The 13,617-nt window shown below is 45.3% G+C and overlaps 1 protein-coding gene across 4 annotated transcripts in view; it reads right to left on the reverse strand.

Annotated features, from left to right (window-relative positions):
* The window catches only part of CDC42BPB (CDC42 binding protein kinase beta), a 112,434-nt gene that overhangs the window by 44,047 nt on the left and 54,770 nt on the right, over nt 1-13,617 (reverse strand). For all 4 annotated transcript variants that reach the window (XM_012471198.3, XM_012471197.3, XM_021675233.2 and 1 more), the window contains exons 6-8: nt 5,532-5,625; nt 3,780-3,980; nt 1,035-1,283 (exon numbers count right to left, since the gene is read on the reverse strand). In XM_012471198.3, the coding sequence (XP_012326621.1) occupies nt 1,035-1,283; nt 3,780-3,980; nt 5,532-5,625 (544 nt within the window). The remainder of the gene's footprint in view (nt 1-1,034; nt 1,284-3,779; nt 3,981-5,531; nt 5,626-13,617) is intronic.

The following is a 13,617-nucleotide window of genomic DNA, read 5'->3' on the forward strand; positions in this document are numbered from 1 at the left end:
GCCAGGCTGCTTGAACACCTGACCCCATGTGATCTGCCTGCCTTGGCTTCCCAAAGTGTGAGCCACTGTGCCCAGCCCAGATTTAACTTTTCCATGGGCCTACAAAGGGTACTTCATAGCTTCTCCTAAAAACCTCTGTGTCTCCTGTTAAACAACTAGGAGTTTCCCCAAGTTCATGGTAATTCATTTCGAGAGGTCCTGGGGATGAAATATATAGAGTGAATGATGGTGCTTCAGTGTAAGAAACTCTCTAATTTAATTAATAACAAAGATTTTCCTTTTACTGGGTTAAACCTCAGTTTGTCTATCCCCAAACGAAGTCACACATGTATGGGTTTGATGAGAACAAAAGAATTTTACGATATACGAGGAAAATTCTTCGGGACCAAAGGTACTGTCTAGTGCATCAAAGAGGCCTTGTCAGACCTGATCAGAATGCCAGACGAGTCCCACAGCCAGAACCCAACTTGGAAAATCCTGATCTTAAACAGCAGTGCACAGACTCAGAATCTGTTATCATCGTCTTTGTTCTGAACTCTTGCTGTATAAAGAAACATCAATGCAGACACAAAGCGCTGTCGTGTTAGAAAGATTTAACGTGCTCTCACATGTAGGGAAAAAGACCAGAAACTGAGAGGCTGCCACACTGCCTATGGGACTGTAGGCTAAACTCATTTCTTAGTGTCTTTCAACCTTAAAACCTATAACGTGGTGACAGGGTTGTAGTGAAGCTCTAATACAATGATGTATGTGACACTGCTTTGAAAAGTATCAAGTGCTGTGAAATAAAAGCAAAAGTATTTCTGTTGAGGTCCAAAACAAAAGCTGTTTAACTGAATTTTACTCAAATGGAGTCATCCACCATTTTCTTAAGGAATATTAAGGACCCAGCTGAAGGCTGGAATAGAAAGCATACTCTGTCTTCGGCACCGAATTTTACAGCTTTACACTGTACCGACTTGATTAGCAATGCCCTCAACAGCACAGCATGTCAGACCCACTGCGGCAACCCTGAGGACGGCGCTTTCACTCACCGTGTTTCTCAGTACATCGTCATCCACGTCAAAGTTGGATGTGTCAGAGGGACTGCTCACGTCGGGAATATAAGGTGCTTCTAGGTTTCGTATATTTTCCCAATTTAGACCTTCAAAAAACGCGTGCTTTTTGAAATCCTCTATTCCATTCTGCCCCAGCCGGCGCTCTCTGCTGCAGATCAGCCTCTGGATGAGGTCCTTGGCTTCTTCAGATACATCTGTGACATGGGACGGGAACTGGAATCGCTCCTGCAAGTGGCGACAAAAACACCGGGGGACAAGTGGATGCATTCAGAGTTCAAGATGTACAGACTTTATAGGAAACAACGGAGAAACCAGCTCCAAAGCAAGTCACTTTTTATTTCATGGGAACTAAATATAATCCAAAGCTAATATATTTTCATTCCCAAAAGGCAAACAAGAAAACCAGTAGTCCTTTTGGTTTTACTCATTGTAGACCTGTGACCACATTGCCTGTAAATGACACATTTTTACCTATGGAACTGGCAGGGAAGGTGGGAAACACACTGTGCATGGAGGAGGGGCAGGCGCTGCCCCCTCAGGACGCACGGTGTGAGCATCACAGCAGCTCCACTTCCGGAAACTCATGCTACAAAAGCAGTCACTAAGAGGAAACACTACTTGCTCAGGACTGCATTGTATTTTCACCAAGAAAACTGCAAACTACCTATGTGTCCATCAAAAAACAGACTTGTTAAAAAAGATACCGGCTGGGGCCGGGTGCTGTGGCTCCCACCTGTAATCCCAGCACTTTGGGAGGCTGAGACAGGAAGATCACCTGAGGTCAGGAATTCCAGACCATCCTGGCCAACATGGTGAAACTCCATCTCTACTAAAAATACAAAAATTAGCTGGGTGTGGTGGCAGGTGCCTGTAATCTCAGCTACTTGGGAGGCTGAGACAGGAGGATTGCTTAAACTCGGGAGGTGGAAGTTGCAGTGAGCCAAAGTTACGCCACTGTACTCCAGTCTGGGTGACAAAAGCGAGATTCCACCTCAAAAAAAAAAAAAAAAAAGACACAGCACCAAGAAAAAGGAATATGTCTGTGTACTGACATGGAAAGATGCCAAAGATACAATGACAAAAAACTGTTTCTATGTAATATGATGCCACAAATCAAACCACACACACACACACACACACACACACACACACACACACACAGAGGTCTGCCAAGGCCACACAACCCTATGGTAAAGTGAGCTGAGAGCTGAGCCACCACCTTTGTCTGTCATCTACAGAAAACAACAACGTCATCTGCTTCACGGGGTGCCTGACCCAAGGGCCCACAGACGGTCAGCACTCTGACTGCTGGCAGGCTCTTAGTAATAACCAATTATTACTTTAACAGAATTTGCCACTAAGAAGTGGATGAGGTGATTTTCATCATCTACAATATGCACTTTTGCATGGTCTGAAGTTTTCATAGGGTGTATATGTTAATTTATAAATGAAAAATATGCTTCTACTTTGGGAAAAACATTTTTTTTTCTTTTTTTTTGAGACAGAGTTTCGCTTTTGTTACCCAGGCTGGAGTGCAATGGCACGATCTCGGCTCACTGCAACCTCCGCCTCCTGGGTTCAGACAATTCTCCTGCCTCAGCCTCCTGAGTAGCTGGGATTACAGGCACCTGCCACCATGCTCAGCTAATTTTTTGTATTTTTAGTAGAGACGGGGTTTCACTATGTTGACTGGGATGATCTCGATCTCTTGACCTCGTGATCCACCCGCCTCGGCCTCCCAAAGTGCTGGGATTACAGGCGTGAGCCACCGCGCCCGGCCTGGGAAAAACATTTTTAAACACTGTATCTTTTGATTTGATTTGCAGTTAAATGGAGAACCAGTTAGCACTTTAGTGTTAATCTGCTCCCCATGAGAGCAAACTGTGGGAGACATGGGCTGGCGGACAGGCCAGCGCTCGATCAGCAACATTCTGGGATGTGCGCGTGTGCATGGGAACAACGGCTGCTGGACAGGCCAGCACTCAACCAGGGACATTCTGGGATGTACACACATGTGCATGGGAGACAGTAGGGGAGAGGAAATGCTATGAGCATGCTGGCAGAGGGTGAAACTGGCATTAGAAAGACACATGACTTAGGAAAATTTTTAAAAGTAAATAAAAAGTATCAGACAGAAAAGAAAATGGTAATAAAAAGGAAAACAAAGGCGGTGGAGAGAGGTGACACTGAAGAGAGAAAATGTACAGTTCAAAAAGGGAAGGAGGAAAAGAGAGGAACAGGATGGGGAGGATAATCGGCTCCACCAGCGGAGACACGCGATCATTTACAGTGACTGACTTCTGGGGAACAGACTTGAGAATCAAAGTTGGCCTTGAACCAGAAAATCTAAAGCCACAGGTCAAAGGGCCCACCTGGGCCTCTCCACTGGCCACCTCCAGGCGCCTCACTCCACGCGCCTATGCAGAGGACGTGTCTGTCTACAGAAACCTGCCTCCTCTCCAGGAAGCCAGCTCAGAGCAGGCCAGCATCCTTCCCCGAGAACGCGGGTGAGACCACTCTCAGAGCCTCCTTCCCCTTGCTCTGGCACCCACAGCTCCTGGTGGCGACCCCACCTCCAGACACCTCTCCAACGTCTTCTCCAGGCCACCCCAAACCCCATCATCTCTTCCTGACAGATCTTCCTGCACGAGTTGTGTTCTCTGTACTTTAGTCCTGAGCCAGGTACCAGAAGAAAACAGGACGTGAAACACAGCATCTTACTTCATGGTTCATGATCTTCCCGTAGGTCTCCACGAGTGACTCTGCATAAAACGGCGTTTCTCCGTAGAGCATCTCATACATGCAGACTCCTAGGGACCACCAGTCACACTCGGGCCCGTACTTGCCCATGCCGTCCTCCATTGCCTGCAGGATCTCTGGTGAGATGTAGTCAGGTGTGCCCACGGCCACAGAGGACTGCACCTTAGGGGAGAGGAGGTGCTGAAGGGAAACCCTGGGGCATCCCCAATCACATATTACCAACTATTTTCTCTAAAATACAGTGGCAGCAGAAAATGAAGTCATCAAAGAATAAAACTGGCGAATGATCAGGATTTTAAAACCCAGTAATTCAAGCTGAGTATAGTGGGTCGAGCCTGTAGCCTCAGCTACTTGGGAGGCTGGGGCCGAACTGCTTGAGCCCGGGAGCTCCAGGCCAACACGGGCAACATGGTCCCCAACCTTGTCTCTAACAAAACAAAACAGAATTTAAAAACCTCAATAATGCAAATAAACATGCTCTTGAAGCACTCAACATGATGCAGCTCTCAGAATGCAAGAAACTCTTGTCCACAGCGTCTGTCAAAGCCCAATGCCAGCCATAGCCCCCAAATGGAGCCCCTCAAATCCCCAAGGACTGGCACTTCCCACTCTCTGTCACTGCTCCCAGTGTGATATGGGACCATGTGTGCGTAGGCCAGCCTTTTGGATTTCCACGTGCAGAACACAGGGACTCTTGTTAAGGGGTCTCTTGTTAGAATAGAGACTGATGGGGCCCAAGAGGCTGCGTTTCTAGCAAGCTTCTGGGGGTGTTAAGGCTGCTCACCTGCAGCCCACCCTGTGGTCTTCCTCATGGGAACATGCAGAAGTCAGTCCAGGCATTAGCTGGGAACCCAGGCATTCCCTGGACAGGGAACCAGAAGGCTGAGACTGCTCCTATCCCCACCAAAGGGAGAAAACCTCCCCTGCTGTCTACATTAGCAGGCATGTGCCTGAGTACAGTGACACCTCTGCAGAAAACTGCGAGGGAATTGGTCACTTCAGAAAAAGCAGGAGGAGCCTGGTGAGGCTGAGAAATCATCTATCCAGAGAGTACGATGGAGGGTATGGGGCCGTCCCAAGGGGCTGGGTCTGTAAGACTGAAGCTTAGGCGGGAACCGGAGTCAACAATCAGGCCCGTCTGGGGAAGGCCAGGCTTTCTTGAGGGTCCCCTCTGGGAAGAGACACAGGGTACAAGCAGCATCCCTGAAGCCAGGTGTGAGAACTGCTCAGGCTGAATGGATCAGAAAGAACTCCACCTCCACCACTTCCCTGCACGAGTGCGCGGCCAGCCCACAGGAGCTCCTGTGGACGGCGGGACCAACAGGATGCAGGCCTGTGATTCAGCGGTGCCTGCCCACCCAACCAGCTTGGACAGGGCACTTTAAGGAAGGCGCAGAGTGTGGCCCTGATCTGCTAGAGGGCTGGCATGCTTCTAGCCACATCCGGACCGAGAAAACCTGACAGCTCCCCATTCTGGAAGTCACACATATTACTTTTGTAAACATAAAAAGCAATAAAGATGCTTTCAAACTTAATTTTTATTTGGGAAACAGAACTCCCCAGATAGAAATTTTTAACTGTCTCCAAAATTGATTCATTTTCTTAATTAGTATACTTGGTTTCTTAATTGTACCTCAAATTGAAAACTTAAGCCCCTTCTAACTATAAACCAAACCCAAAACCCAATGGAAAATCTCCAACAAAAATACCTACAGTTCCGTCATCATTCATCTTCAAACACGATCCAAAGTCAGCCAGGCGGATATGACCATTCACGTCCAAAAGGACATTGTCAGGTTTAATGTCTCTGTTAGTAAAATAAATACATAAATTAACCATCTCCAAGCAACACATGAGGCAGGTCAAAGCCCTTACCTAGTGGTGATCAGATGAAGAAATGCTAATATCCTCTTGTGAACAGCTGTCACCATGGTGGCAGCCGGAGTCACATCACGGCCACTCGTTCAGTGCCCAGCGACCCTGGCGAGGCCCCGTGGTGATTCCTCCTCGTCTGCTCACCCAGCTAACGCACCCCTCTTTCCCTTCTGAGCATCTCCTTGGCACCAGGCACTGCTCTCCAGCCCACCTGCCTGCGCATGTGACAACGCTGCCTTGACTTCATGAAGCCTGGACACCAGCTGAGGTGTTGCAAACACAGAAATCTGCACTGCTGTCTCAGGCAGGCTCGTGTGTGCAAGCTCTGTGCCGAGTCCCACGGAAAGCAGGAACGGGACAAAGGGGCAGAGGGACACGTCTGGAGGGAGCCAGCTGGGGCTGTCACAGAGAGAGAGCAGTGGCCAGACGAGGTCCAGAAGGCAGGTGGTGACACGGGGCAAGGTTGCTGCAAATCACCCCATAACCCCAAAACTGCACTTTCTAGATGAAGACAGAGAAGCTGAGCCACCTGCTCACAGTTACACAGTAGCACAGGGTGGAGCAGGAACATAAACATGGGTCTGTCCCACTAATGCCTGTTTCTAAACTACTTTCTGTGTGCTCCCAAATACCTGTGCAAGTGTGGAGCACCTGAGAGAAGGAAAGCTTTTTTCTGGCAGAATATGCTTACATGACTGAGCAGTATGAACGGGAAGAAACTTTAAAAAACAAAGAAAGACGTTCAGCAAAAGACAAGTACAGGCATGTTCCTAGCAGCACCACTCCTAACAGCCAAAGGGCAGAAACAATCTAAATGTCCGCTCCGAGAGAATGGATAAGCAAGCTGGGCTATACTCACGTGATGGACACCACACCCCAGTGAAAACAGACAGGTACTAACTACTCCAGCAACATGGATCAATCCCACACAAACACTGGCAGATGACAATTCTTACCTCAAAACCAGACAACAAAACCACAAAGCAAAAGAAACTCTAGCAAATAACACTCCAAACTATAAGTATCCTCAAATAAACATTCAGGAATATGAAAAAGAAAACAAAACAAAATCCCACAATTAAACACACACACACACGGCCAGGGGCAGTGGGTCACAAACTATAATCCCAACACTTTGGGAGGCTGAGGTGAGAGAATCCCTTAAACCCTGGGAGACAGAGGCTCTAGTGAGCTGTGACTGCATCGTTGTACTCCAACCTGGGCGACAGAGCAAGACCCTGTCTCAAAACACAAAACTGAACACACACACACACACACACACACACACACACACACACACACACACACAGAGAGAGAGAGAGAGAGAGAGAGAGAGAGAGAGAGAAAGGCACTAGACAAAAACATGCAAAAAAGAAGAGCTGATTTAACTCAGGGAAGAAAGAGAAGAAACAGATAAAATCTTATCAGAAATAAAGATCAAATTATAAGATGTCCAAACTAGAATAAATTCAAACAAAAATCTAATGAAAAATTGAAGAAAGGGAAGAAAAGATCTAGAAGAATAAAATGAGATAAAGAAAGAAAGAAAAGCAGCCAGACAGGAGCAGTCAGAGGCTGAAGTGGGAGACAGGCAAAGAAGGTCCAAGAGATATATAACTGGGGTCCCTGAAGATATCAAAACAATACATGACTAACATTTGACTATAATCCAAGAGAACTTTCCAGAAATTAAAAAAAAAAAAAAAAAAGACCTCAATCTAGAGAGAGGGCCCATCTCAGATTAAAAAAAACAAAAAACAATGTCCTCTTTTTTGAAGCCAGCCAAGTTGATATTGATGTTCATATGAAAAGAAAAGCCTGGAAAACCCTGAAGAGTGGGCTGTGATCGGGGGGATCAGGCCCGTATGATTTCAAAACACACTACACAGCCTCCCTAGTTAAAGCAGCATGGTGCCAGTGTGTGCAGAGGCAGAGAGAAAATGGAATAGAGTAGAATGTCCAGAAACAAACCAACTACATGAAGAAATCAAGTATAGATTATTATTTACAGATAATAAATCACTAGGGCAAAGAGAGACTTAAATAAGTTTTTTAAAGTCTTATTGGTGTTGTGACAACTGGAGAGCCATTTAAAGATAAAATTAGAGCCCTTCCCTGTGCCACATACAAGAATAAATTCCAAATGGACCCAGGATCCATGTAAAAGATGAAACTATATGAATGAAAAAGTAAAAATATGTAAAAAAACAAAACCCCTCCCAAAAAAAAAACAACCACCACCCCCACATGGGTTTTCTTTTTCTGGGGCTAATAAAAGGATTTCTCATTTGATTACATATAACAATTTTCAAAAATCTGTGTGGCAAAAACCGCAATAAACCACATCAAAAAACAAATGGCAAATTGGGGAAAAGTATCTGTAATATATATTACAGATAAAAGGCAAATACTTCTTTAATAATTGTGGGGGGGAGCCAGAAATCCGTAAGAAAAGGGTAAAACCCATGAAATAAACAACTCACACAGGCATACACACAAAAATGCAAACATGATGGTCAACACCATGAGAAAGGTGAAAAACTACAATTGTGTACCATCACCCATCAGAGGGCAAACATTCCAAAGTCTGAAAATACAGGGTTGGCACAGCTGCAAGCAAACAGGCACTTTCTACACCGCTGGTGGGAACACAAAGCGGTAACCTCTAAAGGGGAAATTTACAATATCAAATAAAGCGACCTATGTATTTATTTCCCTTTTGATTCAGCAATCCCGCTTCTAGAGATTTACCCTAAAGACACACCACCAACACAAAAACACCTTGCACAAGGGTACTTATTTCTACATTATTTGTTAACTGCAAAATACCGGAAACTACCCAAATGTCCACTCTTAGGAGACTAGTTGAATAAACTATGGCAGTTACCTACAATGCAGTATTATGTAAGTGTAAAAAAGAGTGAAGAGCTCCGTGAACTGATATAGAATGATTTATAGGATACATCATTAAATTTTTTTTTTTTTTGGTGGAGAGGGTGGCTAAAAAGCCCAAGTCTCCATTTGATAAACATGCACAATAGGTTCTTTAAAAAAATTAATTACATAAAATTTTCTGGACACAAAACTCCTATCCAGACCACTAGTCATGGAGAAGATCAGAAGAGAAAAATACAATTCTAATGGAGAACCGGCTTATTTGCTGTCTATCACACTAATTTTTTTTAAAGATGCAAAGCATACATTTAGCATAATACCTTTTGCTTAACAAAGGAGAAACAAGAAAACGTCTGCACGGATGACAGAGCAGAAGGCAGCAGACTGGCTACCAACCCTGGGCTGCGGGTGGAGGTAGGCAGGATAAGGAAGGGGCAACGCTTCTCTGAGTACAATTTTGTACAGCTTTGGTGTTTTGGAAGCATGCTAACGCCCTACACACTCAAAGAATAAAACTGAATCAACAAAGATGGAAGGGAAGTCTAAAATGGAAAACTGACTAAGACCAATGAATCCAACTGTATTTCAAATAAATAACAACACTGAAGAGGGAGATGGGGTTAAAACAAAACAAATCCAAGTGACTTACGAACACAGAACATGAATTACTGCAGGCGAGGGACACAGTCCCAATGAGATGGGGGAGAACCGCAAACAAACCCAGAACTCTTTTTGGCAGGTTTGTTTCTGTAGTGGCATGGGCAGAGGAATTGTAAAGCTATGTTAGACACATCACAGGACTCATCAAGTGAGTTCTTGTACTAACATTGCTGGAAGTCATAGCTGTCAGTAGGAGGAAGACAAAAATACGGAAAGGGAGGAAGCCAGGAAGTTAACTCATAATTCCCAAGCACGCACAGGTAGACACACGTCCATGAACGTGCATGTGCATATACCTCTATGTTACTATCTCTGTGCACTGAGGGGCCTAGAAGCAGACAACCCCACAGTAACGCACACGCCCAGCACTCAGAACTTGGTCTTCAAAGCTGCTCCCCACTGAAGGGCCTGCAGCTCTTCTGAGAAACAATGGAGTTGGGGCACAGAAGGTGTAAGATGAGCCAGAAACTAAGGGCATCCTCGGAAAGTGACGAGGCACAGAGCAAACACAGGAGTGCCAAATATAGGACAATTTCAGCACAAAAATAACTAAGACAGTCAATTACAAACCACTGGGAGAAAAAAGGATCCATGTATCCATACTGATCATAAACAGACCAATAAACAGGGGGAAGGGAGGCGCTTCCTTAGAGCAGAAAGCCGAATAACTGGTCAGCGTGATGGGTCTGGAGTTTGTAAACCAATGTGCAACCACGCAAAGACTGATCCAGGCAAAAATTGTTAATGGATACTAAATTTTGGGAGGAATTAAAGAGGACGAGGGTATTTGCATAGTCTTAAAGTATCTCCCCACAGGGAAAAAAACTATATAGCAGAAAACTCTAACAAAATCTTAAGCCGGGCGCGGTGTGGCTCACGCCTGTAATCCCAGCACTTTGGGAGGCCGAGGTGGGTGGATCACAAGGTCGAGATCGAGACCATCCTGGTCAACATGGTGAAACCCCGTCTCTACTAAAAATACAAAAAATAAGCTGGGCATGGTGGCGCGTGCCTGTAATCTCAGCTACTCAGGAGGCTGAGGCAGGAGAACTGCCTGAACCCAGGAAGCAGAGGTTGCGGTGAGCCGAGATCACGTCATTGCACTCCAGCCTGGGTAGCAAGAGTGAAACTCCGTCTCAAAAAAAAAAAAAAAAACTTAACTGGGTGATGGACCTGATCACCACTGGGGGGCGGGGGGGGGGCTGATGGATATTGTACATCTCTGGATATGACACCCTGAGAGGGACACAATATATTTATATGTTTATACACACACACTCCAACAGAAATGAACACATCATCTCAATCTACCAGGAGGAAACATCAGACCAAAGCAAGTTGAGAAGTCTCCTATTGAAAAAGCATGGGACACTGTACTGTCCACACACACCCACGATCTTCCAGCGTGCCAGTGGCACAACAAAGAAAGGATAAGGAACTACTCTAGATTAAAAGAGATTAAAATTAAGACATGACAATGAAATGCAACATGTGACCCTAGACTGGATTCTGTACTGGAGGGAAGGAAATACTCTAAGACACGCCCCTGGGCCAACTGATAAAAATTTCAGTACAGATGGTAAGACGAGGTATTGATGAGCAGTAGAAGGAAGAATTCAGGGGTAAATGCTCATGGTACATGCAGCTTATTCTCAGATGGGTCAGCAGAAAGCTGTGCGTGCATGTAGGAGAGGGAGAGGGAGAGGCATGTGCATGGTAACAGAAGCCACAATATTAAGAACAGGTGAATCTGAATCAAGGTATATGGGTGCTTTTTGTACCATTCTTGCAACCCTTGTATAAGACTGAAATTTTTTAAGTTTGAAATTATTTGAAACATTATTTAAAAAGAAAACTTATAAAAGAGTAAATACATAATATGATTCCATATACATAGTATTTTAAAACATGCAAAAAAAAAACAAAAAAAAACTTTTAAAAGAGTAAATACATAATACGATTTCATATATATAGTATTTTAAAATAGGCAGAGCTGATTTATGCCTTCAGATCTTCACAGTCTAACATGGTAACTCTTAGGCACACAGGGCTATTCAAATTCCAATTAATGTAAATTACATAAAATGAAGAACTCAGTTCTTTTATTGTATCAGCCACTTGTGGCTGGGGCTACCGTACTGAACAGCACAGATCCAGAATACTCTTGTCACTGTGGAAAGTTCTGCACAGCACTGTGAGGGGTGAGGGGTGGTGACCTCTGGGGAGGGAGTGATGGGGGAGACCGAGGGGGCTTATCTTGGTGCTACCGTGAGTGTACACATTTTGTGACAATCCACTGAGTTACACACCTTGGTTCGGGAGCTTTTCTGAATACCTGTGACATACTTCAATATAAAGAGGTCAACTGAAATGGACTTTAAAGTTACAAAAAACCCTCCTATCCCAACTACAGATGACAATGATTTAAAGGCTGTTTTTGCTGGGACCCAGAAATAAAACAGTTATAAATGGCAGACACAATTGCTGCCATGCATGAATGGTCACAACTGACCCTCAGGCCAGCCAGCATGGTGGGTGGACTGTGCTCCTCTTGTTATGGAAGAGGCAGCCGAGGAGCAGTGACTGCTGCCGCCGCCCAGCCTGCCCGACAGCACAACACACAGCATCAACTGTGCTCACGCCGCACGCCACAACGACCCAAGAATCCACTCGCCGCCTCACCAACTGTTTAAGCACATCAGAATTTAATTCAAAAAAATGTCTGTCTCACATTACTTTTGCAGCTTTGGCTGACAAAAAATCTTTAAGTCTGGAAGAAAAAATTCAAAATGAAAACATCTGCTGAATATATAGATTTTTTGAGACAGTCTCGCCCTGTCACCCACGCTGGAGTGCAGTGACACAATCTCAGCAGCTCACTGCAACCTCTGTCTCCCCAGGTTCAACCAATTCTCATACCTCAGCCTCCTGAGTAGCTGGGATTGCAGGTGTGCACTATCACACCCATCTAGTTTTTTGTATTTTTGGTAGAGACGGGGTTTTGCAATGTTGGCCAGGCTGGTCTTGAACTGGTGAGCTCAAGCAATCTACTCACCTCAGCCTCCCAAAGTGCTGGGATTACAGGTGTGAGCCACTGTGCCTGGCCCATCTGCTGAATATATTATTTTCACTAATAAAAATCCTCTTTTCTTAGGAGTGTCTACTGTACATATTTAAATAAATCTCATTAAATTTGCTTCAGAGGAAAAAATTATTCTTCATATGTTATATATACTACGCTCACTTCCCAACAGCCTCCACCAGCGATGGGAGGAAAGGCAGGTGTCCACCTCCTCAAGGTATGGGGACTCTGAAGGCTACGTGCAGGGGCTGTGCTGACGCCACACCCGACGCCGCAGGTGGGTTCGCAACGAGCCGCTTCCACATGGGATATGAGGCTTCCCGACAAGATCACGTCTACGAATAGCACTTTTGGGGACATCTAATAGACTCTCCCACATCCACCAATTTTTCTGCGCTCCTTTCTCATGAAAAAAGAGTGAAAGCCAGAGAGAGAAAGAGGGAGAGTTGGAAGGATGAGAGGATGGAAGGACAGAGGGAAGGAGGGAAAGAAAGAACAATACTCCTGGAAGCAGAAGCAGACCCAACCCCTCCCCTACCCTCCCCGTGACCAGGGTGCTTGGAGGTGTTCACTCAACCTCACAAACCTTTCACCATGGCTTCCAGCCTGCACGCCCTCCTGAGTCACCCATGTAAATAAAGGATGACCAGTCTGATGACAAGGAAGACTAAAAGCAACGCATACAGGACCAATGTTTGAAGAGAAGCTCAAGGAGGCTCTGTAACAAGCTCTATACCCGGCTTCCAGGAAGATTTCAGACAAGGATAATGAGACCACTTTATTTAGATTGGAACAAACTGGTTCTTCTCCCCAAAAATGTCATCATTTGGGCTGAACTTTTTTGGTTTGGGGAAGGAAGGAAGGACAATTCACATAGAAATGGAGAAGTGATTATAAAGGAAAATGTTTAAGGCAAATAACCATAATTTCACATACACACAAAAAATGTCCCAAGTGGCCCGAGGCAGGCTAGGAAGACATGGAAGAGTGAGGAGGCCCTAAGACACGCCAACAGCAGGTGTTCAATGGAACAAGTTAGCGGGAATAGAATGGCCACAGTCCAGGTTAAACAGGACCTGGCTGCCAGGAATTCCCTACAAAAGAGAGATGTTTCTATAGGGGCCAGCCCAGGACCACTGACACCAGCAGATGCTGAGAAGACAGGCCGAAGAGGGGCCTCGGAAGGCCATCTTCCTTGTATACCTTCCAGGGGCCTTCAAGTGCTGGCCATTTGCATGCGCTGGGGGGTCATCTGGGCAGTGGAATTCTGTATTTAAAATATGGCAG

The sequence above is a fragment of the Aotus nancymaae genome, unplaced genomic scaffold (assembly GCF_030222135.1).
Source record: "Aotus nancymaae isolate 86718 unplaced genomic scaffold, 86718_ANA_hifiasm-v0.15.2.pri h1tg000011l, whole genome shotgun sequence".
In the NCBI taxonomy this organism is placed as follows: Eukaryota; Metazoa; Chordata; class Mammalia; order Primates; family Aotidae; genus Aotus; species Aotus nancymaae.